The sequence below is a fragment of the Malus sylvestris genome, chromosome 1, assembly GCF_916048215.2.
Source record: "Malus sylvestris chromosome 1, drMalSylv7.2, whole genome shotgun sequence".
Taxonomy (NCBI): Eukaryota; Viridiplantae; Streptophyta; class Magnoliopsida; order Rosales; family Rosaceae; genus Malus; species Malus sylvestris.
This window is the reverse complement of record NC_062260.1, coordinates 25,282,891-25,307,106: the sequence shown is the minus strand read 5'-3', so window position 1 is coordinate 25,307,106 and position 24,216 is coordinate 25,282,891. Positions and strand designations below refer to the sequence as shown.

General features: G+C 39.6%; 4 protein-coding genes, 1 long non-coding RNA gene and 1 pseudogene across 6 annotated transcripts in view; 1 reads left to right on the top strand and 5 right to left on the bottom strand.

The window, feature by feature from the left end:
* LOC126630488 (uncharacterized) overlaps positions 1-1,364 on the top strand; it is a 68,134-nt gene extending 66,770 nt beyond the window's left edge. Inside the window, exon 5 of the mRNA XM_050300618.1 lies at positions 30-1,364. Coding sequence (XP_050156575.1) covers positions 30-335 — 306 coding nt within the window. The 3' untranslated portion in view covers positions 336-1,364. The remainder of the gene's footprint in view (positions 1-29) is intronic.
* A 2,913-nt stretch (positions 1,365-4,277) lies between these two features.
* On the bottom strand, positions 4,278-5,523 carry LOC126630705 (uncharacterized). 2 transcript variants are annotated; one of them, XR_007626084.1, is made up of 2 exons: positions 4,540-5,523; positions 4,278-4,436 (listed from the first exon to the last, which is right to left on the bottom strand). It is a non-coding gene; the product is annotated as an uncharacterized LOC126630705 (long non-coding RNA). The 2 variants fall into 2 exon arrangements; XR_007626086.1 differs by having other exon boundaries at positions 4,546-5,523.
* An 816-nt stretch (positions 5,524-6,339) lies between these two features.
* On the bottom strand, positions 6,340-11,736 carry LOC126630525 (receptor-like protein EIX2; annotated as a pseudogene).
* Positions 6,340-24,216, bottom strand: part of LOC126630455 (receptor-like protein EIX1) — a 49,638-nt gene continuing 31,761 nt past the window's right edge. Inside the window, exon 3 of the mRNA XM_050300586.1 lies at positions 6,340-6,413. The gene's annotated coding sequence lies outside the window, so the exon portion shown is untranslated. The remainder of the gene's footprint in view (positions 6,414-24,216) is intronic.
* On the bottom strand, positions 11,490-23,530 carry LOC126614989 (uncharacterized; the record flags this gene model as incomplete). The annotated part of the gene is made up of 5 exons (XM_050282705.1): positions 11,490-12,203; positions 21,504-21,551; positions 22,233-22,288; positions 22,665-22,733; positions 23,515-23,530. Coding segments are annotated over 5 exons (360 nt in total), but the record flags the coding sequence as incomplete, so codon positions are not given.
* LOC126630637 (uncharacterized) lies at positions 23,392-24,195 on the bottom strand. Its single transcript, XM_050300793.1, has 2 exons — positions 23,787-24,195; positions 23,392-23,601 (listed from the first exon to the last, which is right to left on the bottom strand). The coding sequence occupies exons 1-2, from the start codon at positions 24,162-24,164 to the stop codon at positions 23,578-23,580; spliced, it is 402 nt and encodes a 133-aa protein (XP_050156750.1). The 5' UTR covers positions 24,165-24,195; the 3' UTR covers positions 23,392-23,577.

The window sequence follows — 24,216 nt, the reverse complement described above, 5'->3', positions numbered from 1 at the left end:
GAATTCTTATCGGGAGGTATTGTTTTCAGGGATCACTGGAAGTCTTAAAACTTCGGGGATACATGGTGAGTTTTGGGCAGTCATCAGGTGCGCCTGGTCCAGTTCCATTATCAGCTGTTGCAGCGAAATCACTCTTTTTGACTCGGCCTAGCCTCTTTCATTACGCTGCAACTCGAGAGGAATTGTTAGAGGCTGCAGGAGAGGTATTTGCTAATGTTGCATCGGGTATATTGCGGGTTCGAGTGAATCACACCTACTCATTATCTGAAGCAGCACAGGCACACATAGACCTTGAGAACAGGAAAACATCTGGATCTATCGTTCTTATCCCCTAGGTCTGAAGCGAACATATATGAGTTGGTTTGTTCATTTCAAAAGCTTTGCGGTATGTGTGAAAAAAATTACGAATAAGGAACGGAATGTCGCCTTCCGGTTCCGAAACGTGTTATACTTGTGTGTGTGAGTGTCCTCCACTTCGTTCTTCCCGCAGCCACCGACCCTAGCTATGGCCAGGGTCGGTGGCAGTCCTTCTCTTCTTTCTCCTTTTTCCTTTTCTTTCCTTCTCCTTCTCCTTCTCCTTCATCTTCCATGTACCAGCGCCCAGTGGCCTGTTTGCCACTCAAGCCCGTGTATCTGTTTTCTTTGACCTCAGTCCCGTTTCCAACTTCTCCCATTTCTTCCTTTCTTTTTCCCCTTTGTTTCCTTTGGTCTTCCTTCCACCTTTTTCACCTTTTCTCCTTCTTTCCACCATTTCCCCCTCTTTCCCCCCACGTTCCCCAATCCGGATCGGCTTTATCCTTCTTCTATCTCACAGTCCGGCTTGACTCCCACCTTTTTTCAAAGCGATTTATCGCGCTTCTCCTGGAAGGTGGGTAGAGCTTTGGCTCCATGTTCGCACCACCTCCTTCCTTTGGTTTGCCTTTGTTGGCACTGTTGCTAGTGGGTTTTTTCTCGCTAGATTCCTTTGATTTGTGGCGGCTACTGTTGTGGTGTGCTGTGGAGGAGTTTGGGGCTCTGTTTTGGGGTCCTGTTGTAGCTTTGTTTTCATCCAGCTTTGGGGCCTTAGTTAGTTTGATTTCTTGATGGGTGCAAGGGTTGTTCGTTCGGCAAGTAGGTTGACGACGGAAGTAGAAAGCTACTAGGGTTTGCTTTGGTGTTTTTCCTGTTTAGGGTTCAAAACTATGTTTTGGGCTGTTGGGCTGTTGGGGACTTGTGATCACCTTAGCCTTCTCTTTTGTAATCTGTTGTGTTGTAAATAAAGTAAACCTTACCAAAAAAGAGACTTGCGATGTAGTGAACCTTGATTATTTTCCATCAACATAAAAAGGGGTGATTTGTATGAACAAAACTTAGAATTTTACAAATTGAGAACAATATTTTTTTCCCTGTATAGCATACAGTACATCGAACCGACGACTCATGGTTAGAAATCCAGCACGATATCCAATAAAATATTGGACCACATGTTTTTAAATATGCTTATGATAAGATAGGACATTAGTTGAAAGTTTTTTGGGCTGGAATATGTGCAAGGTGAATGCAACGACGAGATATCAGATCCAAGTATACCAAACCAGGCCTCTAGTCACCAACCCTGATGGGTCTCATAAGGAAAAGAAAATTGACAATTTACTCACAACCCTTATGGCTCTTAGATTATTTTCCCTTATTGTCAAGTCAAATTTAGGTGTTTCATCTCTCTTATCACATGAACGCACACACGTTTTTCTCGAGATTGCTAGCGTTACTAACCATGGGCTCTAAGGTTGGTTTTCTGAATCTGTGTGCCCTCGAGTTTCTATAAATTAAGGCATCATAGTCATGTAACCACAACGTACATTCTTAGAATTGGCCGAGTTGAAATGGGAGATAGTCTCTCAAAAGCCAGTGAAGATGAGTGGTAGGGAGGGCGATCTCACAATCTATGTCCATCTTCTCTTCTTCATAAAATTAAGAAAATGACATAACATGAGTTCTCTCCCATGCCACTCATTTTTATTGTTCCTGAGAGTCTCTCCCTTTTCCCTTTCATGCCACCCAATTAGAGATTTTGATTTTGATTTTAAACAATTTTCATTTTCTTTTCCAATTTTTGTTTTTTGATGTCTTCGTTAAGATTGATACAATTTTGGTAATGTTTATAACTTCTTTTCTTTCTCTTTTAACAGGTGATGGTTTAGCAGATTCAACTAGATTTGAAGAACTTGACCACATTTTTTAATTTCATTCTCAGAGAATTGCTACTGGCACTTCAAAATAATTATCTTGCATTTTTTTTTTCGTTTAAATTTTTTTTCAATAAAGAGAAGTACCAGATGACCAGAGTTTGCACACAACACCCATTGACTGCTGCATGGTGCTATTCACCAACACCGTCCGATGAGGAGGCCTCCTTTAAATCAACACCACCAAGATCTCCATCTCACTTTTCAAATTAATTGCGACCAAAATCAATGTAGACACAAATCTCTTGTCACAAGCGTACTTAAAAAAAAGTTTGTAACTACCCCAACGTGAAGTGGTTTTAATTCGCATGTATTAATTTACTATTTTACCCCATACTAATTAAGTTAATTTTTCCAATTGTTATATGTAAGGAGGGCTTGATAAAAGAAATATGTATGGAGGGGGAAATTTTGAAATTACAAATGCTTCATCAATTTTAGATTCCCATTCCACATATCTTGTCATAGGTTCGATTTTTAACAATAGTGAATCACACGATAATAGTAAGAGGATAGCTGAAATACCTCTGTAAGTCTTCCCGACCTCCAAAGAGGTGGACTACCGTAGCTTTCTCACAAGCTAATCCCCTTAAAAAAAAAAATTCAAATTATGTAACCTATTTGAGTTTTTCACTTATAGAAATTATTATATTTATCACCAAATTTGTGATTGGAAATTTGGTTTATGTCGCGCAATTCAAACATGCCGCATCGCATAACTAGTTTTTCTTACTTGCCAGAAGAAGATGAGTGTTTGGTGCATTTTATTTGAAATAATTAGATGTTCAATCTTGTTTGTTTGAAATACATACCACACTCGTTTATTCAATTGAAAATCGAGAATTAAAAAGTTTGTGAATCCAACACTACAATGCGTAATTCAAAATTAACAGGAATTAAACCAATTAATGAAAATATTTGGGCTGAAACATTAGTAAAGTGAGTCCAACAAGCCTGAGATGTTATATAGAATGAGTTTATTGTCACGTAAAATTTATGCGCTTAATTAGATGCGTTGTCATGTGTAAGTTTTTCTTCATGTAACAATTCATTAATGAAAAAAGATGTCACGATAACAGTGAGCTCGTTATAAATATTGATTATTCACCCGTTTAGCATCCACACGTTGGAGGTAGGACCAAGAAACCAGTATGGTCCTCTGCCAACAATGTTCACCATTACACAAATGTTATGCCCAGAAAGCTGACCTTGCCACCTCTGACTTTCAAATTCCCAGCATGTCTTGTATTTATTGCTTTTTTTTTTCCTAATTGGCATATGAATAAAGTAATAGAAATTGAATGAATCATATCCAGTTATTTCCTACCAAAAGAAATGAAAATCATTACAAATCTGTGTAGATTAATTATTTTCGTTTTTTTTAAGTTTAATTTCCCCAGATTTAAATTAGTCAATTTGTAATGGAGAAAGAGAAGAAAAAGACAACTTCGTCACCAACCCTCATACATTAATTACAAATCAGTGTAACGTATATTTATCTCTCTTACAATGTGAAACGTATGCTCGTTTTTCTTGACAGTGAGCCTTAGAATAATAGTACGTGGAGTTCATGCAAAGGTGCCAATGTAACTAGAGTGACGTGTAACAAGTGATTTTTAACCTTTACCATCAACAGTTAGAACCCAGAAAGCAGTTAGAGCAGGACATTGCCACAGAAGAAGCAGCAATGTCTCTCTCTCTCTTTCTCTCTCTCTCTCTCTCTCATTATGAACTGGGATTCTGGGTTGTGCTTTAATTTGTATGAAAAATCAAATTAATTAGCCCAATTTGATTAAGCAGCCTATGTTATATATATATATGCACATATCATCAATTAACTTTCATATAATCCTTCACATAAGTCATCCATTTTGTTAATTTTTTGGTATTACTTTTTCTTTGTTAGGCAGTATTTGATGTATATTTCGTTAAATTTTTGCTCGGCTGTTAGTTTATGCCGTGGGAAGTTAACACACTGCATGCATAGAATCACATACACACGATGACATGCATACGTAAAGTTGATAGACTTATCATCTTGAAGCTTCACTGTAAGCATACCAAGTAACCCTTCAATTTTCACAATAGATTCCGCCATTTGAACAAGAACTCATTCTTCTTGACACTCACACCTTACATTCTCCCACTTGAGTGTCCAGGAAGGATGATATTACATAAGCTAAGACTAAGGTGATCACAAGTCCCCTAAAGCTGCAATTAAACGTTTAACAACCTGTCACTTATAGCTTCGAATATTGAATCATAAATGCAGTATGTAATCTCTTCTACATGTGCACTTTATGATTACAAGTACCTATACCATAAGCACTATGTTGCTTGATAGAATTCAAGTTTTCAGGTTGATAAACGAAATTCAACTCCTGAACTCCATAGTTGAAGAAGCAATCACCGTCTTTTTGGAGCTTTTCCATGAGATTGAACCAGCAGCAAGAAGAAAAACATATCCACTTGTAGACTTTCTATCAATAACAAATCTCGGAGGACATGGAGCTTCACCCGTGAAATGATAAAAAAGATCATACCCCCTAAGAACAGATTGAAACTGAAAATTATCATCTTGAAGCTTCACTGTAAGCATACCAAGTAACCCTTCAATTTTAACAATAGATTCCCCATTTGAACAAGGTTACAGAGAATATTAATCCAGAAATTTATATTGCAGACAAACAAGACTTGTTCTTGAACCCCAAATACACTATCACAGATTCTTCCCTACTGGCTATCGCCCTTTTTCAATGAAACAACTGAATGAATACCAACAAATCTTGATCAAACAATGGCTATTGGCCTCTTATGCTCTCAAACAACGGCTATCGGCCTTTCAATTTTCTAACAATGCCTATGGGCCTTCAATCTTTCAGAAAAATAACAAACATTCTCCAACTAAAACATAACGCAAACAGATGGTGTGCACTGTGAAATCACAGACAAAGAACCTGATACAAATGAAAATCTTGAACCCTTGAGCAGAAATCCCTGAGAACTTGCAGCTACCATCGAGCATCAATCAATCAAGAAGACTTGCACAGCGGAATTGAAACCAAGGATCGGCCAGCTCTGATACCATGATAACAGTGCACAGAGAATTGAAGAAAAGCAGAAAACTTAGAGAGAAAGATAGAGAATTGCAGAGAAAGCAGAGGTTATGAGTTTCTGTATATTTCTTCGAATAATTACTACAACATTCTTACGCACTTATAAAGCTCAATTGCTGCTTTATCTCTTAAGCTAATAGTACTAACAGCTCTAACTAATTTTACCGCCAATTCTAACTAACTTCCAAATATACTAACTGCCTTACTTCAGCACCACCTTTTTTACCATACTACCCTTCTTATCCATCAATACTGGTCAATACAAACTACAAGGACTTCACAACTTGATTTTCTTTAATTACCCTTTCATAAATAAATAAATTAAGTCGTTAACAAACTAAAACTCTGAGTAAATTAGAGTCATTGGTGGACTGGGCGAGGTTGTGCAGGTAGTTGAGTTCATGGAGAAATTTTTAGTTGTGACGAGAACACGGATTGTATACCACATATTTTTATGTAAGTGGTGGAAAATTTTATTTTTTAAGTTATTAACTTTTTAACACACAGATCTCACCATTTATATAGCGACATGTGGTGTACCACTATGTGTGACGATCACACTGAAAATTCGTTCATTTATTCTGTCATCTTATTCGAAAGTATTTTATTTAATTGCCAATTGGTCCTTTTGCATCTTGGGATATATATACTGGATGAATTTTGGTTTTGGGATTCGAACTCGAGAGAAGCGCTGTTTTAGTTTTATGAGAAAGATCCAAGGGTAAAATTGTAAATGAAAAATAATTAAAAATACAACCACGAAATAATGTGAGTTTGCTGATAATTAATTAATAGGTAACTAATCCCTAAACCATTTTCACACATTTCTCTTATCATTCAATTTACTTCTGCTGAATTAAGAGCTACTTGTTCAGAAAACAAGTCTTTTAATTTTATATAGGATAATTTTTTCTATTTTTTATTTTTTAAGAAAACCTCGATGGTACGAGGGATATTTTATTGATAACGAAAAAAATAAGTTACACCTAGTCAGGGGAGAACATAAACCTTATCCCTCATAATGCCAAGAAAAGGAGAAAAACAACATTGAGTAAGAAGGGGAGACATAAACCTTACCCCTCTAGAAACAAAAACAAAAACAATACAAAGGAGGGGGGGGACATGAAACCTAACCCCTCTAAAACCAAACCTAAAAGAAAAATACAATGAAACAAGAGGACTAAATTTGACAAAATCATACAACACAACCATACTGGCATTTTCGTCACAGCAAGGAAAATGCCAACAAACTTATGCAAGGTACAAAACAAAGCTAAACATATTCAACAATTACATGATACATTTTAAACACTATCCTATTCAGCAACTGTGAAAGAAGAATGCTCCATGGCATGTTTACCAGCAAAGAACCAAGCACAATCCAAAACCCCGTGAAGAATCCAACTCCCAAGCTCACGTAGAACCACTCATCGTCGAGTAAACTGTATCCTCCTCCTCCGTCGTGCTCAACTGTTGGTGGCAGTATCACCCCATTCTCGCTGCAATTCTTGTTGAGTGGAGCTCTGCATAGTTCGTTGCCGACGAAGCTCGACTGATCAAGGCTCTGCAGCTGAGTGCTTCCCGGAATTCGTCCCGTCAAATTGTTGTAGGCCAAGTTTAAGTGACTCAGAAATGTCAAATTCGTCAAGCTTGGAGAAATTTCACCATCAAGTTGGTTCATGGAAAAATCGAGAGATTCTAACCGTGCCATATTACCAATATTTGAAGGAATTCTTCCGGTGAAGCGATTATTTGATAAATTGAGTGACTGCAATGCGAGGAGGCCGGTAAGTTCTTCAGGGTTCTCTCCCTACATAAGGTTGCATGAAAGGTCCATGCCTTTTACGAATCTTAGAATATTGCTATATTCCATTTCTCTCCCTTTCGTAACGAAGATTGCATTCGCTGTAACGCGAAGTGTAACGCTAATCCCATTCAACATAACATCCCCACTTGCATCATATGATTGTGAAAAATTAGCCAAGGCGCTCAAATTGTGGAAGCATCTCGGTATCATTCCTGAGAGTTTGTTATGTGCAAGGTCCAATATCTGGAGACTTTTCAAATAACAAACTTCATTAGGAATATCTCCTTCAAACTTATTTGAACGAAGGTTAAGAACATTCAACCCTGAAAGGCTTTTCCCTATCCATATTGGTATGCTTCCGGAAAACCCGTTTTCACTAAGGTCAACAACTGACAACCAGGTACAGTTCTGCAGGGAATGTGGCAATTCTCCGTACAGGTGATTATTGCGCAAGTGCAGGGATCCCAGACCTTGCAAGTATCCCATGGACATTGGGACATTCCCAGTTAGGTTGTTGTTTTCTAAATTTAGGAAGCTCAAGTGTTGCCAACTCATCCAACAATCGGGTACTTTTCCAGTGAGAAAATTGTTCCCGAGACGAAGAATATAAAGTTGCTTTGGTTCATCCGGCCTATCACAGAAGAAGTGGAAAACAGATCCAGAAAATGATGAATTGGAAAGATCTAGCCATTCTAATGAGGTGGGAACAATAGGCAATGCACCAGTGAATTGGTTAGAACTAAGATCTACCACTGAAAAAGGACCAGCAACTATATTTTGAATCTGCCCATACAACTGATTGTGAGAGAGATTCAGATACCTTACTTTGGAAGTTACTAGTAATAAGCCCGCGCGATGCCGCGGGACTTGAATGCACCAACCTTAACAACATGAATAAGAAAAGAAAAGAAAACGAAGAAGAATCGAAAGCACTTCCCATTCCAAGGAAAGAGCAGCCATAATTAGGATCCAAAACTCATTCTTTAGTCTCCTCATCTGAAGCTATATATAATCATTGAACAAAAACGTTTAACGTCCAGCAGAAAGCAAACTGCAATCAAAATTTCAAAAAAGCAAAATAATGCGCATATAATTGACAGTTGCAACAAACAAAAAATAGAAAAATCAATTGCAGATTGAAGGAAAAATCAAGACCGCAATCGAAACTCATGCTTGTACGGGTAATTAATTGTAGATACCAAATCATCAAAAACCACTTGTCTACACCAAATTGCATACAAAAGATATTGGGGCAACTCAGATTGCGCAATGAAAAACAAAGTCAAACTACGACGTAGATGTCTATCGGAATTTCATTCAAAGAATGATTAAATAAAGACAATGGCATGCCAAAGATTATATACCCTAAGCGACAGTGTCAGCCATGAGCTTCCCTCTGTGAGAGCACAGGGGTGTAACTGCAAAAGAAAGCCGGAGACTGAGGGCAGACTGTAATTTCGTCAAAAAGAAGGAAGAGTACAAAGGAGAAGTGACAGCAATAAGTGTAGACGCCAAGGACGAAGTAAATATGTATTTGTGAATGGGGTTAAGCTGCTGGTAGCTTTGTATAGTGTAATAATGCAACTGCAAATAGACCAAGTTACTGCTACTAAAAGTTTTTGCAAAATCATAAAACTCTTAACAGTTTGAACCCTACCGAAAAGTTTATATGAGTTAAAGAACAGTCGTACTTAAGTGCAGCAAGATCATAAGCTCTTGCAGCTTCTCCTCCATATCAGAACCACCTGCAGTCCAAATTAACCAAGATTCAAGGCCAAAGCAAGAACAAATTAGTGATAATTTAAACTAAAGTCCCTAATTATTGTTGCAGAGAGAATTCATATCAAGATTAACGACATTATTTGATTCGAATGGAATCCAAACACAGCATAAACATGAAGGGTAAAAAATTAATACCAAAAGTCACATTTAAGCAGCAATTAATAGCATAAATCAGATTTTAGTGGCATGGACCAAAATAATTCAGTAAAAAAGAAACAATCCCAAACAAATAGAAAGAATTGGAGAAACAATTCGAAACAAATCTTCGGAAAGCAACCCCATCCCTCCCTCACCCTCTCTCTCTCCAATTCCAACTTCTCCCTACATCTCTCTGTCTATAATAGATGTGCAGTTTTATTAATCTTTGTTGCCGAAGCATGCAAGATAGTGAAAAGATTGTTTATCTAAGAAAAAAAAGGGCACATTTTAGATGGAGACAGATAGCATTTAACAAATTCTTCATTAGTGGAGTAAATAATTTGCAACCACCTATTTCCTGGTAGCATTACAAAAAATTCAATTTTAAAAAAGAAATGTACTTTTTAGTTCAATTTCCACAGCCATGGTAATTTATGTGGACTAAAATTAAGATTAACTAATACATCCAATCAACTGCAACTAAACAACTTATAGTAATTGAATCTGTGTTTGTGGATGTGAGAGAGAGAGAGAGAGAGAGAGAGTTATCTATTATAAAGCCAACCTTCTTTGAATTCACTTCTTCGTCCTCTTGTGGCTTATTACCAAAACTCTCCACTGCATTTGCAGTAATGCCCTCTGCTTCTCCTCCTGCGATAATTATCATTCTGTAAGTAAAAGGTACAAAAGCATCAATTACTTAATGGTAGATATGTACTTTAGACTTTTGAAGATCCAATTCATCCTGCATCTTCTCACACTCATCTTCATGCTGAAGCTGCAAACCTGTCAGCTCAGCTTCAAGTTCGCTCCTCATTGAAGTTATTTTCTATGAAAATGATAAACTGGTTTGTAACGTAAGCATATAACACTCTAGTTAAATTAGTAGTTCCAACTTAATTCAAAGCTAAAAAAGACATTAATGACCACAATTTAAGAATCCAGAAACAGCCCAAGCTAACAACACACACAGAGGACGGACACTGAAAGACATTTTTTTAGAGAACCTAACTAAAAATTAAAAACAAACCAAGTAAAATTTTCAGAGTTTAAAAACAGGAAACCATTACAATCTTTACAGAAACCAACTAAAATTGGAATCTGAAAAAAAAAATCCGCTCAATTTTAACAGCCCTGCTGCATATATTGGGTTTTTTTAGGCATGAGACAACACAAACGAAGAAAACATAACATAGTTGTAAACCTTAGGCTCCAATCAGGTCAAGTGTGAGATTTCAAACACGGAGATTTACTCCATGTTTAAAAACTGCCAAATACATTGCCAACTGTTAAGAGCATGAACTACAAATCTATAAAGTAAAAAGACTTGCAGATAAGTTTAAACAATCAACATTCAACTTATGATTGTTACTGTTTTTTAGCTGGATGTTCACATTCTAATAAGGTATTAAAAGAGATTATAAGCGTGTGTGCTCTTAAACCACCCAACACCATGTATTAATCAAATAATTAACATCTAAAGATGGAGACATGAAACACGAAACCTGCAATTAGATCCCAATCACAAAATGCCAAAAAAAAACCTAATCTAACCATCCCTATACTAATAGCCCATTCGAGCAGCTATTAGCACCTAACCCGCTACTTTGGCAACCCACCAACCCGCCACACCGTCATGTCCCATCCCCTCTCCACCACTCACTATATCTCTCACCTTTCTTTCTTGACATTGCGCTCGGTGCACACAAACACCAAGCCAACCATTGCCGGCCTTTGTCTAAAAGTGGACATAATCCCATAGGTCCTGGCAGAGGACCTAGCTAAATCTCTCTCCCACTCAGTCGAAACCCGTAGCTACCATTTCTCTCCAATCTGTCAGTCCCTCTGCCCCCCTCTTCTCCTCCCCCCAACAACCCTCTGACCGATGCATCACCCACAGCCACACCCACCCGCACCCGAGTCAAAAATTCCAACAATCCTCTCCCTCCAGCCCGTCAACAAATTATGGATTCCGAGGATGTATCTTGAAAACTCAGATGCACATGATTAAAGTTAGTAGATATTAAGGACGTGTACTTAACAGAACAACACGAAGAACGTATGAGTACATTACAAACTAAATGACCATGTCAGCTAGATACTTCTTAAAGAACACCTCTAATCTACCAGTATGATTACTCAGTTTTTTGTTTTTAAATTAATACCCTAAACCTTACATTCAAACTCATTTCGAATGCAAACGAAAAGTAAATGATAAGTCCCGAGCCTTTCTTTCTAGCCTCAACTCAACTCAAGTTCCCAACCTTCACCTTCCAATACAAAGAAACTAACGCATCAATCTGCAATTTCGCAAACATATAATTCAACTAACCAAGTTCTGTGTCCACTCAAATGCACATATTTGAGCTCAATCAAACTTAAATTTGAAACAAATAGTGATGAAAGATCAAACATTTATACCTAGCTTAGGATCCAAACCAATCTCCTCTTTCGCCTCCCTCGTCGCCGTGTCCCCATCGTCCTTGTCCCCCTCCTCTGTTTTCCCACCCGGCAAAGAAACTTCACCTGCAGAAACACAAAACCAAAAATTAAAAAACCAATCTTTCCCATTTCCATTTTATCAATTTCCTCAATTTTTCCCATTTCCAGAAAAATGAGCAAGAAGCTTAAGCAGGAAAAAAATCATAATTTCAACAACCAAAACCCAATACCCATTTAATCATACACGAACAAAAAATCTAAACACAGAGTCACAGATTAACAAACTGAAAACCCAAAAAAAATAAAGGAAACTGACCTTACTTAAGAACAATACATAGAACACAGAGATGCATCCGCAAAATGAGAGAAAACGAAACAAATAAAGGAACCCCCAAAACCAAATAAAGGAACCCTCAAAACCTGACCTAACAGTGCAACAAAATCTGGAAATAATTCACAGCAAAAAAGGCAGAAATGATGACAATCTATGCTAACAGTAAAGAATCGAATTAAAAATTGAACTTAGCTTTCGAAATCCAGCCACTCATCCGACATGCAAAAGGGAACGGATGATCGAGAGTGAATCATGGACTGAGGGACCTTACTTGACCCATCATTGGAGCTACATTTGTAGCTTTTGGGAGAATAAAATTGAATGTGAAAGCTGCTTTTGATGTGGCCATTAAGGTGGTGCTTCAGCCACCGTAGCAAAAAAAGAAGAGGCAGAAAAATGTGAGTATTCCATGAAGAAAAAAAAAAGGGTTAAAAAATCAGTAAAAAGAAAAGGCATAAAAATGCAGGGTATTCCATGAAGAAAAATTCAACAATTAAATAATATAGTTGTAAACCTTAGACTCCAATCAGGTCAAGTGTGAAATTTCAAACACAGAGATTTACTTCATGTTTAAAAACTGCTAAATACATTGCTAACTGTTAAGAGCATGAACTACAAATCTGTAAAGTAAAAAGCCTTGCAGATAAGTTGAAACGATCAACTATCAACTTATTATTGTTGCTGGTTTTGAGGTAGCGTTCGTATTCTAACATGGATTAAAAGAGATTATAAGTGTGTGCGCTCTTACATCAGCCAACACCATGTATTAATCAAATAATTTATATCTAAAGATTGAGACATACAACATGAAACCTGCAATTAGATCCCAATCACAAAATGCAATAAAAAAATTCCTAATCTAACCATCCATATACTAACAACCTATTCGAGCAGCTATTAGCACAATTTACCTCCTTCTCTATTCTTCCCCACCCCCTCTTTAACCAAATAAAAAATCATTTGTCTCACTAAATAAAAACCTCAAATTTGTTTTTTCAAAGCTGCAACAACATCACTAAAAACACCAACAACAACAACAACAACAAAGCCTTTTCCCACTAAGTGGGGTCGGCTATATGAATCCTAGAACGCCATTGCGCTCGGTTTTGTGTCATGTCCTCCGTTAGATCCAAGTACTCTAAGTCTTTTCTTAGAGTCTCTTCCAAAGTTTTCCTAGGTCTTCCTCTACCCCTTCGGCCCTGAACCTCTGTCCCGTAGTCACATCTTCGAACCGGAGCGTCAGTCGGCCTTCTTTGCACATGTCCAAATCACCGGAGCCGATTTTCTCTCATCTTTCCTACAATTTCGGCTACTCCTACTTTACCTCGGATATCCTCATTCCCAATCTTATCCTTTCTCGTGTGCCCACACATCCCACGAAGCATCCTCATCTCCGCTACACCCATTTTGTGTACGTGTTGATGTTTCACCGCCCAACATTCTGTGCCATACAACATCGCTGGCCTTATTGCCGTCCTATAAAATTTTCCCTTGAGCTTCAGTGGCCTACGACGGTCACACAACACGCCGGATGCACTCTTACACTTCATCCATCCAGCTCGTATTCTATGGTTGAGATCTCCATCTAATTCTCCGTTCTCTTGCAAGATATATCCTAGGTAGCGAAAACGGTCGCTTTTTGTGATCTTCGCTAGATTGCTCCGGTCATTAGTGTGGATAAGTATATAAATGGATAGAGATAGGAAAGCAAACACAAGATGTACGTGGTTCACCCAGATTGGCTACATCCACGGAATAGAAGAGTTCTCATTAATTGTGAAGGGTTTACACAAGTACATAGGTTCAAGCTCTCCTTTAGTGAGTACAAGTGAATGATTTAGTACAAATGACATTAGGAAATAATGTGGGAGAATGATCTCGTAATCACGAAACTTCTAAGTATCGGAGTGTGGTGTCGTCTTGACTTGCCTTATCTGTCTCATACGTAGATGTGGCATCTTCTCTGGAAGTACTCTTCCTCCATCCAGGGGTGGTATCTTTAACTGGTGGAGATGCACAAGGTAATGTATCAATTTCACTTGAAGCTTACTTGTAGTTTCAGGCTTGGTCAAGCGCGATACAAACCATGTAGTAGGAGTCCCCCAAGTCGCCGAGCTAGGGGGTCTGCTGAAAGAGGTGACAGACAAGGTAAGCAATCAGAGCTCCGACTGATTGTTCACCTTCTCCCCATCTTGCAGCAGCATGAAGGATAAAGAGAAGAAAAATGAGAAGAGATGATATGAGATACTTTTGCTTTTGAAGAAGTAACTTTCCACAGGCTTATTCTTGAACTGAGCTGGAGGGTTTTCTGGTTTCCTCCAGAGTATAAGGCCGACTGAAGAATTTGAGGGTCAAAACAAGTCCATCAAATCTAGAGTACGTTCCACCCTGCTGATATGGGATACTTTTGCTTTTGACAGAGTAATGGATGTATCGGCACGTGTGCTGTTACGCTTGTCTCCACATGCTTCCTTGTATCCTTCGCACTTGCCCTATCTGTTCCTCAAGCAGATGCGGAATCTTCCCTGGAAACATAAGATGTTGAAGATGAGTACTCGAGAGCAATGCCAGGTAAGGGGTTCCAGGCAGTCAGTTCCTGGCTGGAAGCTTGATTCCAAGTGCTGACTGATTGCTCTCTTTCTCCTTGTCTTGCAGGTAAAAACAAGGTCAAAGGAAAAGACAGGGAAAAAGCATGATATGGGATACTCTTGCTTTTAACCCTGATGATATGAGATATTCTTGCTCTAGTATAGCTTGTTTGCAGAGGTATTATCGGGGGGAAAGAAAGCTGAATATTTCGAAAGGCTTTGTTGGGAGTGCCCTCTCAGATATGATGAAGGGTTGAGCATTTTTGCAGGTCTGCCTGTCCGTTGGGGATGGAGGTCGACATATATAGGAGTCTCCCTAACAACAAGTAGTAATGCTATTCCTTTACCCTGCTTGGTCATAGCACGGTAGTGGGAGCTGCCAGTTTCACATGTTTTAACTCTGTCAGAGCACTTTGAAAAAGTGGTCTGTGGTATCTGGCTCTCGAGATTCGGAGAACGATGCCTCTTCGATTTTTGAGAAAGCAATCATGCTGGGGGTCTGGCTCTCGAGATTCGGAGAGCAGTGTCTCTTCGATTTTTGAGGAAGTAATCATGTTGGGAGTCTGGCTCTCGAGATTCGGAGGGCGGTGCCTCTTCGATTTTGGAGGAAGCAATACTGTTGGGAGTGTTGTCTCGAATGTGAGTAAAGGTTGGGCATGTTTGCTAGTCTACCTTGCCACGAAGCACAAAGGTTGACACACAGGGACTTTCCAATTATCCAGCAATGGTACTGTTCCTTTACCCTCTCTTCGCTTTTGAGAAAGTAGTCATGTTGGGAGTCTGGCTCTCGAGATTCAGAGGACGGTGCCTCTTCGATTTTAGAGCAAGCAATCTTGTTGGGAGTGTTTTCTCGAGTGTGAGTAAAGGTTGGGCATGTTTGCTAGTCTACCTTGCCACGAAGCACAGAGGTTGACACACAGGGACTTTCCGATTATCCAGCAGTGGTACTGTTCCTTTACCCTTGTGGGTAATAATATGGTAGCTAGACCTTCAAAATTTAAGTGTCTAAACTTTGTTAGTGCTGTTTCTTTGCTATTCTTTTACCTTTCTTAGTCAGAGCGATGTAGTGGGAGCTGCAAGCTTCACGTGCTCAACTTTGGCAGAGAACTTTGGCAAAGTTATCTGTGGTACCCATGAGCTATTGTTGCGTGTGGGAAGTGGGTGATTGAACAGTAAGATTCATGTGCTTTCTACTTCACCAAAAGTCTTCGACAGAATGCCCACAATTTCTACAAAGCTGAGTGTGCGTGTGACAGGTGCTGACAAGGCTAGAAAAGTAGGTGCCTCTTCGATTTCTGAGATCGGCCCTCGTGGTCTCTGAGCAGCCCAGCTTTTGAGAAAGCGAGCGCCTCTTCGATTGATTCGGAGAACGATGCCTCATCGATTTTTGAGAAAGCAATCATGCTGGGGGTCTGGCTCTCGGAGATTCGGGGAGCAGTGTCTCTTCGATTTTTGAGAAAGTAATCATGTTGGGAGTCTGGCTCTCGAGATTCGGAGGGCGGTGCCTCTTCGATTTTGGAGCAAGCAATCTTGTTGGGAGTGTTTTCTCGAATGTGAGTAAAGGTTGGGCATGTTTGCTAGTCTACCTTGCCACGAAGCACAGAGGTTGACACACAGGGACTTTCCAACTATCCAGCAATGGTATTGTTCCTTTACCCTCTCTTCGATTTTTAAGAAAGTAGTCATGTTGGGAGTCTGGCTCTCGAGATTCGGAGGACGGTTCCTCTTCGATTTTGGAGCAAGCAATCTTATTGGGAGTGTTTTCTCGAATGTGAGTAAAGGTTGGGCATGTTTGCTAGTCTACCTTGCCACGAAGCACAGAGGTTGACACACAGGGACTTTCCAATTATCCAGCAGTGGTACTGTTCCTTTACCCTTGTGGGTAATAATATGGTAGCTAGACCTTCAAAATTTATGGGTCTAAACTTTGTTAGTGCTGTTTCTTTGCTATTCTTTTACCCTTCTTGGTCAGAGCGATGTAGTGGGAGCTGCAAGCTTCACGTGCTCAACTTTGGCAGAGAACTTTGGCAAAGTTATCTGTGGTACCCATGAGCTATTGTTGCGTGTGGGAAGTGGGTGATTGAACAGTAAGATTCATGTGTTTTCTACTTCCCCAGAAGTCTTCGACAGAATGCCCATAATTTCCGCAAAGCTGAGTGTGCGTGTGATAGGTGCTAACAAGGCTGGAAAAGTAGGTGCCTCTTCGATTTCTGAGATCGGCCCTCGTGGTCTCTGGGGAGCCCAACTTTTGAGAAAGCGAGCGCCTCTTCGATTTCTGAGATCGGCCTTCGTGGTCTTTGAGCAGCCCAACTTTTGAGAAAGCAAACGCCTCTTCGATTTCTAAGATCAACCCTCGTGATCTCTAAGCAGCCCAGCTTTTGAGAAAGCAAACACCTCTTCGATTTCTGAGCAGGCGCCTCTTCGATTTCTGAAGCTCCGTCGAGTGCAGATTTTTATAGGGGCTGACATTAAGTTCCAAAGCACACTTGAATCTCCACCAGTAGAAGCTTCATTCTTGCACTTCTAAGATCTTGATTTGTCCGACCTCTTCTCTCTTCAACACCTTTGAAAATGTCTGGCCCCTCCGACCGTCGTTTTGACTTGAACCTTGTTGAAGAGGCAGCCCCGCCTTCTCCAGACAACATATGGCGCCCATCCTTCGTCTCCCCTACTGGTCCTCTTACCGTTGGGGATTCCGTGATGAAGAATGATATGACCACTGCGGTGGTGGCCAGGAACCTTCTCACTCCCAAAGATAACAGACTACTTTCCAAACGGTCTGATGAGTTAGCTGTTAAGGATTCGCTGGCTCTCAGTGTTCAGTGTGCAGGTTCTGTGTCTAATATGGCCCAACGCCTATTTGCTCGAACCCGCCAAGTTGAATCATTGGCGGCTGAAGTGATGAGTCTCAAACAGGAGATTAGAGGGCTCAAGCATGAGAATAAACAGTTGCACCGGCTCGCACATGACTATGCTACAAACATGAAGAGGAAGCTTGACCAGATGAAGGAAACTGATGGTCAGGTTTTACTTGATCATCAGAGATTTGTGGGTTTGTTCCAAAGGCATTTATTGCCTTCGTCTTCTGGGGCTGTACCGCGTAATGAAGCTCCGAATGATCAACCTCTGATGCCTCCTCCTTCTAGGGTTCTGTCCAGTACTGAGGCTCCAAATGATCCCCCTCCGGTGCCTTCTCTTTCTAGGGCTCTACCGACTGCTGAGACTTCTCCTAAGCAACCTTTGTGAAGGCTCCCTTTTGTGTGTTTATTTTGACTCATGTATATGTACATAATTGTAGCTTATCGGGGATATCAATAAATAAGCTTTCCTTCATTTCAACGTATTGTGTTAAATACACCAAAGCCTTCTTCGCTAAGTTCTTTGAATTTTTTTTTGTTGAAGCTTGTATGTTGAAGCTTTCTGAGTGGAGCATGTAGGTTGGGGTAGTGTTCCCTTAATTTCCCGAGTGAGGAAAACTTCTCGGTTGGAGACTTGGAAAATCCAAGTCACTGAGTGGGATCGGCTATATGAATCTTAGAACGCCATTGTGCTCAATCCTGTGTCATGTCCTTCGTTAGATCCAAGTACTCTAAGTCTTTTCTTAGAGTCTCTTCCAAAGTTTTCCTAGGTCTTCCTCTACCCCTTCGGCCCTGAACCTCTGTCCCATAGTCGCATCTTCTAATCGGAGCGTCAGTAGGCCTTCTTTGCACATGTCCAAACCACCGTAATCGATTTTCTCTCATCTTTCCTTCAATTTCGGCTACTCCTACTTTACCCCGGATATCCTCATTCCTAATCTTATCCTTTCTCGTGTGTCCACACATCCAACGAAGCATCCTCATCTCCGCTACACCCATTTTGTGTACGTGTTGATGTTTCACCGCCCAACATTCTGTGCCATACAGCATCGCCGGCCTTATTGCCGTCCTATAAAATTTTCCCTTGAGCTTCAGTGGCATACGGCGGTCACACAACACGCCGGATGCACTCTTCCACTTCATCCATCCAGCTTGTATTCTATGGTTGAGATCTCCATCTAATTCTCCGTTCTTTTGCAAGATAGATCCTAGGTAACGAAAACGGTCGCTCTTTGGTATTTCTTGATCTCCGATCCTCACCCCTAACTCGTTTTGGCCTCCATTTGCACTGAACTTGCACTCCATATATTCTGTCTTTGATCGGCTTAGGCGAAGACCTTTAGATTCCAACACTTCTCTCCAAAGGTTAAGCTTTGCATTTACCCCTTCCTGAGTTTCATCTATCAACACTATATCGTCTGCGAAAAGCATACACGAAGGAATATCATCTTGAATATGTCCTGTTAACTCATCCATTACCAACGCAAAAAGGTAAGGACTTAAGGATGAGCCTTGATGTAATCCTACAGTTATGGGAAAGCTTTCGGTTTGTCCTTCATGAGTTCTTACGGCAGTCTTTGCTCCTTCATACATATCCTTTATAGCTTGGATATATGCTACTCGTACTCCTTTCTTCTCTAAAATCCTCCAAAGAATGTCTCTTGGGACCCTATCATACGCTTTTTCCAAATCTATAAAGACCATGTGTAAATCCTTTTTCCCATCTCTATATCTTCCATCAATCTTCGTAAGAGATAGATTGCCTCCATGGTTGAGCGCCTTGGCATGAACCCGAATTGGTTGTCCGAAACCCGTGTCTCTTGCCTCAATCTATGCTCAATGACTCTCTCCCAGAGCTTCATTGTATGACTCATTAGCTTAATACCCCTATAGTTCATGCAATTTTGTACGTCGCCCTTATTCTTGTAGATAGGCACCAAAGTGCTCGTTCGCCACTCATTTGGCATCTTCTTCGTTTTCAAAATCCTATTGAAAAGGTCAGTGAGCCATGTTATACCTGTCTCTCCCAAAAGTTTCCACACTTCGATTGGTATATTGTCTGGGCCTATTGCTTTTTTATGCTTCATCTTCTTCAAAGCTACAACCACTTCTTCCTTCCGGATTCGACGATAAAAAGAGTAGTTTCTATACTCTTCTGAGTTACTCAACTCCCCTAAAGAAGCACTCATTTCATGTCCTTCATTGAAAAGATTATGAAAATAACCTCTCCATCTGTCTTTAACCGCGTTCTCCGTAGCAAGAACCTTTCCATCCTCATCCTTGATGCACCTCACTTGGTTTAGGTCCCTTGTCTTCTTTTCCCTTGCTCTAGATAGTTTATAAATATCCAACTCTCCTTCTTTGGTATCTAGTCGTTTATACATATCGTCGTAAGCCGTCAACTTAGCTTCTCTGACAGCTTTCTTCGCCTCTTGCTTCGCTTTTCTATACCTTTCACCATTTTCATCGGTCCTCTCCTTGTATAAGGCTTTACAACATTCCTTCTTAGCCTTCACCTTTGTTTGTACCTCCTCATTCCACCACCAAGATTCCTTTTGGTGTGGGGCAAAGCCCTTGGACTCTCCTAATACCTCTTTTGCTACTTTTCGGATACAACTAGCCATGGAATCCCACATTTGGCTAGCTTCCCCCTCTCTATCCCACACACATTGGGTGATTACCTTCTCTTTGAAAATGACTTGTTTTTCTTCTTTTAGATTCCACCATCTAGTCCTTGGGCACTTCCAAGTCTTGTTCTTTTGTCTTACTCTTTTGATATGTACATCCATCACCAACAAGCGATGTTGATTAGCCACGCTCTCTCCTGGTATAACTTTGCAATCCTTACAAGTTATACGATCTCCTTTCCTCATTAGAAGAAAATCTATTTGTGTTTTTGACGACCCACTCTTGTAGGTGATCACATGTTCTTCTCTCTTCTTAAAGAAGGTGTTGGCTAAGAAGAGATCATATGCCATTGCAAAATCCAAGATAGCTTCCCCATCCTCGTTTCTCTCCCCAAAACCATGGCCACCATGAAAACCTCCATAGTTGCCTGTCTCCCTGCCCACGTGTCCATTTAAATCTCCTCCTATAAATAACTTCTCCGTCTGAGCAATTCCTTGCACCAAGTCTCCAAGATCTTCCCAAAATTTCTCCTTCGAACTCGTATCCAACCCTACTTGAGGTGCGTACGCACTAATCACATTGATAAGTTCTTGTCCTATTACAATCTTGATTGCCATGATTCTATCTCCTACCCTCTTGACATCTACAACATCTTGTACCAAGGTCTTGTCCACGATGATGCCAACACCGTTTCTCGTTCTATTTGTGCCCGAATACCAAAGTTTAAACCCTGAGTTTTCTAGATCCTTTGCCTTACTACCAACCCACTTAGTTTCTTGTAGGCACATAATATTTATCCTTCTCCTCACCATAACTTCCACTACTTCCATAGATTTTCCCGTTAAGGTTCCTATATTCCACGTTCCTAAACGCATTTTGCTCTCTTGAACTCTACCATTCTGTCCTAGCTTCTTCACCCTCCCCCGTCTAATAGGATCAAAGTACTTCTTTTGTGTGTCCCGGGTAAAGTTGATAGGAGCATATACTCCCAAACAACTTTGAGTGGAGTCGTTCGAAAAGAAGTTTCTATGGCCCCCTTGCTCATTTAACACTGCATCCGGGTGCCGATGGAGATACAGCGACCCTTGCTCACTTATCACTGTGCTCGGGCCACACAGCGCGCCACTTACGGGTGACGCCCTAGCTTTAGCGCGATTTTGTTCTGGATTCATTTTCATAAGGATTCGACGTGATCATGGAGTGCCGGCTGTCGACTACCTGACGCCCTCCCCCTCCTCCTTTATCCGGGCTTGGGACCGGCCATGTAAGACATAGGCGGAGTTATCACTAAAAACACCATGTAATAAAAATTTAAAAAAACCAATCCAATTTAAGTCGAGAAGCAAATGACCAAACTTTCTTAATTTCTTCTTAAGCTATAACAATACACCACATCCACAAACACAAAAAACCAAAAATTGGTTCAATTTAAATTTCTTTTTCTACCAGAAATAAAAAATCCTGTGATTTATAGCCATGTCATCAACAGTACCACCACATCTTAAATAAATGAATGACAATATACTGACTGATGCTTAACTAAGAAACCCAAGCTTGAACACAAACCAAGACATAAGATACTCACCAAACTTTTTAAATGGCTCAATTGTTTGCTTGACATGACAACTTTTTCCTGCAATTCGTAAATAAGATCATTAGATGTAGTAAATAAAAATTATAAAAGCAAAATTCTCACCTCAGGTATGCAACAGAGGTTAAATTTCTAATGTAAAAAAAATAAAACTCTTGCATCTAGCGAACCTAGTTAGTCCTCAACACGAAACAAACAGATTTTAAGCAGTTAAATGCACATCCAACTACAAAGAAACCAATTCAAGGCTTAAACCTAGCTTATGACTACACTGAAATGACAAAGAAAATCCATATTAACAAACTGATAGAAACTTGTTTCTCCCTACTAATAATATAGAAAATCTTACTAATGGCCAGGCCGAAACGAATATGAAAAAAAAAATCACCTGAACAGAGCCTAATCCAAATACATATTTCTTCATCGAACTCAACCTTTCAACAAAAAGCTAATAAAGGAAAACCAGAGTCATGTTAATTTCCTCATCGTAATTGGGACCAAGCATAATATTCTTTTCATTAAATTTAAGTAACAATATGTCAAATTCATAGATTTCACCTCAAGGGCAATGTTACTTGAGTACAAAGAGCTTCGAAGCCTGCAAATAAAAGCCCCAAAATCTGAAGAAAAAAAAAAGAGACTCCACAAAAGCAAGGATTTTAACACGCCACAATATTTACCTACTACTACGCACAGTTTTTAAAAAATGAGTATAAGACTAACCTTTACAGAGCACCTATGAATCACTTCCAAAATGAGCACAAAATGTGAAACAGCACCTATCCAAAGTTAAAAATCGAAACTAATTAAATCACAATTAGGCAAGAACAACAAAATGCGACAAACAAAATGAAAACACCAAAATGCCTAATTTCCCCCAATCGTCATGTTCAACCACATTCCATCTAATTTTCGGTCCATACGTGCATACCAATAATTTATTAGCTTACTAAAATGTGACAATTTTTAACAAAAAGTTGTACGACATTTAGTTAAAGTGGCCATTTATAAAAGTTTTCGTCTAAAGTTTAGTCATTGGGAAATTATAGGTAATGGGCTACATGTTCAAAGGTGAAAACTGGCAGAATAGCCTAAAAAGATAAGTTGAAACAGTATATTAGCAGTTTTGAGAACAATAATAAGGGCAACACAAACCTTGATTGACATCAAACAACAACCCCCTATTTTGAGGAAACATTTTGCATTCAAACCTAAAATCCTTGCCTGCAAAGAAGGATTAAATAGCAAAGCAGACTTTCGGGGGAAATAAAAAAAACAGACTATTTATAATACAATAAAAATAAAGTAATTCATCCTCCCCACCATCTCTGTGAGCTTTAACAGAACAAAGGAATCAAATTAAGCAATATATAAATTTAAGTTGACATTCCAGTGTTCTACCTCTAACCTTGGTAGCATGCATGCACTGTAAGTTATAAAGTGAACTAAGCCAAGATCTTCTAACTTCATGATTTTCACATATGCATTAGATGGAGAAATACAATAAATAATCAAATATGTAAGACTCTGATATTCAAAACCAAAACAAACCCAATTACACTTTTAGTTCACTAACCCCATTGAATAAAATCCAATTCAATAAAATAACAGAAAATTAAACAACCCAAAAATCAAAACAACCCCACTTGTAGTTTTAGCTCACTAATCCGTTGGATAAATAGATGCCAAATTCAATCAGAAAACATACAATTAACAACAACCCAGAAGAGCCATCCGAAAACCCAACCAATTAACCAAAAAATACCACTTGTTCTTTTAGCTTAGTAACCAACCTCTACTTGTTTTTTAGTCGTTTATCTTCCTTGTACCTCATACATGAATTTAAAAAATTGCAATAAAGCAGCACATGCAACATGGAATCTGCAAATCGAACGGTAAAGCAGCAGCCTTCAAACCCTTTTCAGTTCAACAAATATCACAGCAACAAAAAAACCTCTATAAGGCAATTAATAGCTAAAACATACAAAAACAGCAGAAAAATCACCAAACCCAATTTTCAATCACTTTAAAGTAGATCGAGAGAGATATCTTTTCTTCTCAGTGGTTTTCAACCTCTGGGATTGTTGAATTCCTGAAAAGAAAAGGAAAAAAAAAACCATGAACAGAAAATTTAGAAAAAATAAAATAAAAATTCGAAGAAATCGAAAAAATTTATATTGAAGGAAAAAAAAGAATCAATCTTTGATGCTCACGGTTTGGTCAGTGTGATTTCTTCACGTTTATCATCCAATCTGAGGCCAGTAGGTTCCTTCTTACCTGATGACAAATCAGAGGGAGAGCTTTTGGGAATAAGGATCGGAGAGGATTCGATGTTGCAGTCTGGGTGTCGCTGGCTTCCACGATCATCAACCGCACACGCACAAACCTTACCAATCTAAATACCATTTCAGAACTGTCGATCCTCTTCGAATAGATCAATCGATTCCAGAGACAGAGAAATGAGGAGTAAGACGACGGAGGTGAGACCGTCTGTGTCGTTCTTGCGGGGTCTGCGAGTCCCGAAGGCCCCCCATGCTTTTCTCTGACTGTCCCCCCTCTCCCACTCTCATGAAATCGAGGATCTGCAGCAAGGGTGCTGAGATCCCCACTCCTTCCTCTCCCTCTCTCTCTCTCGCTCCGTCTGTCTCTATCCATCTCTCAGAGGAAGCATGGCGTGCCATACCCGAAACCCGAACTGAATGACAGC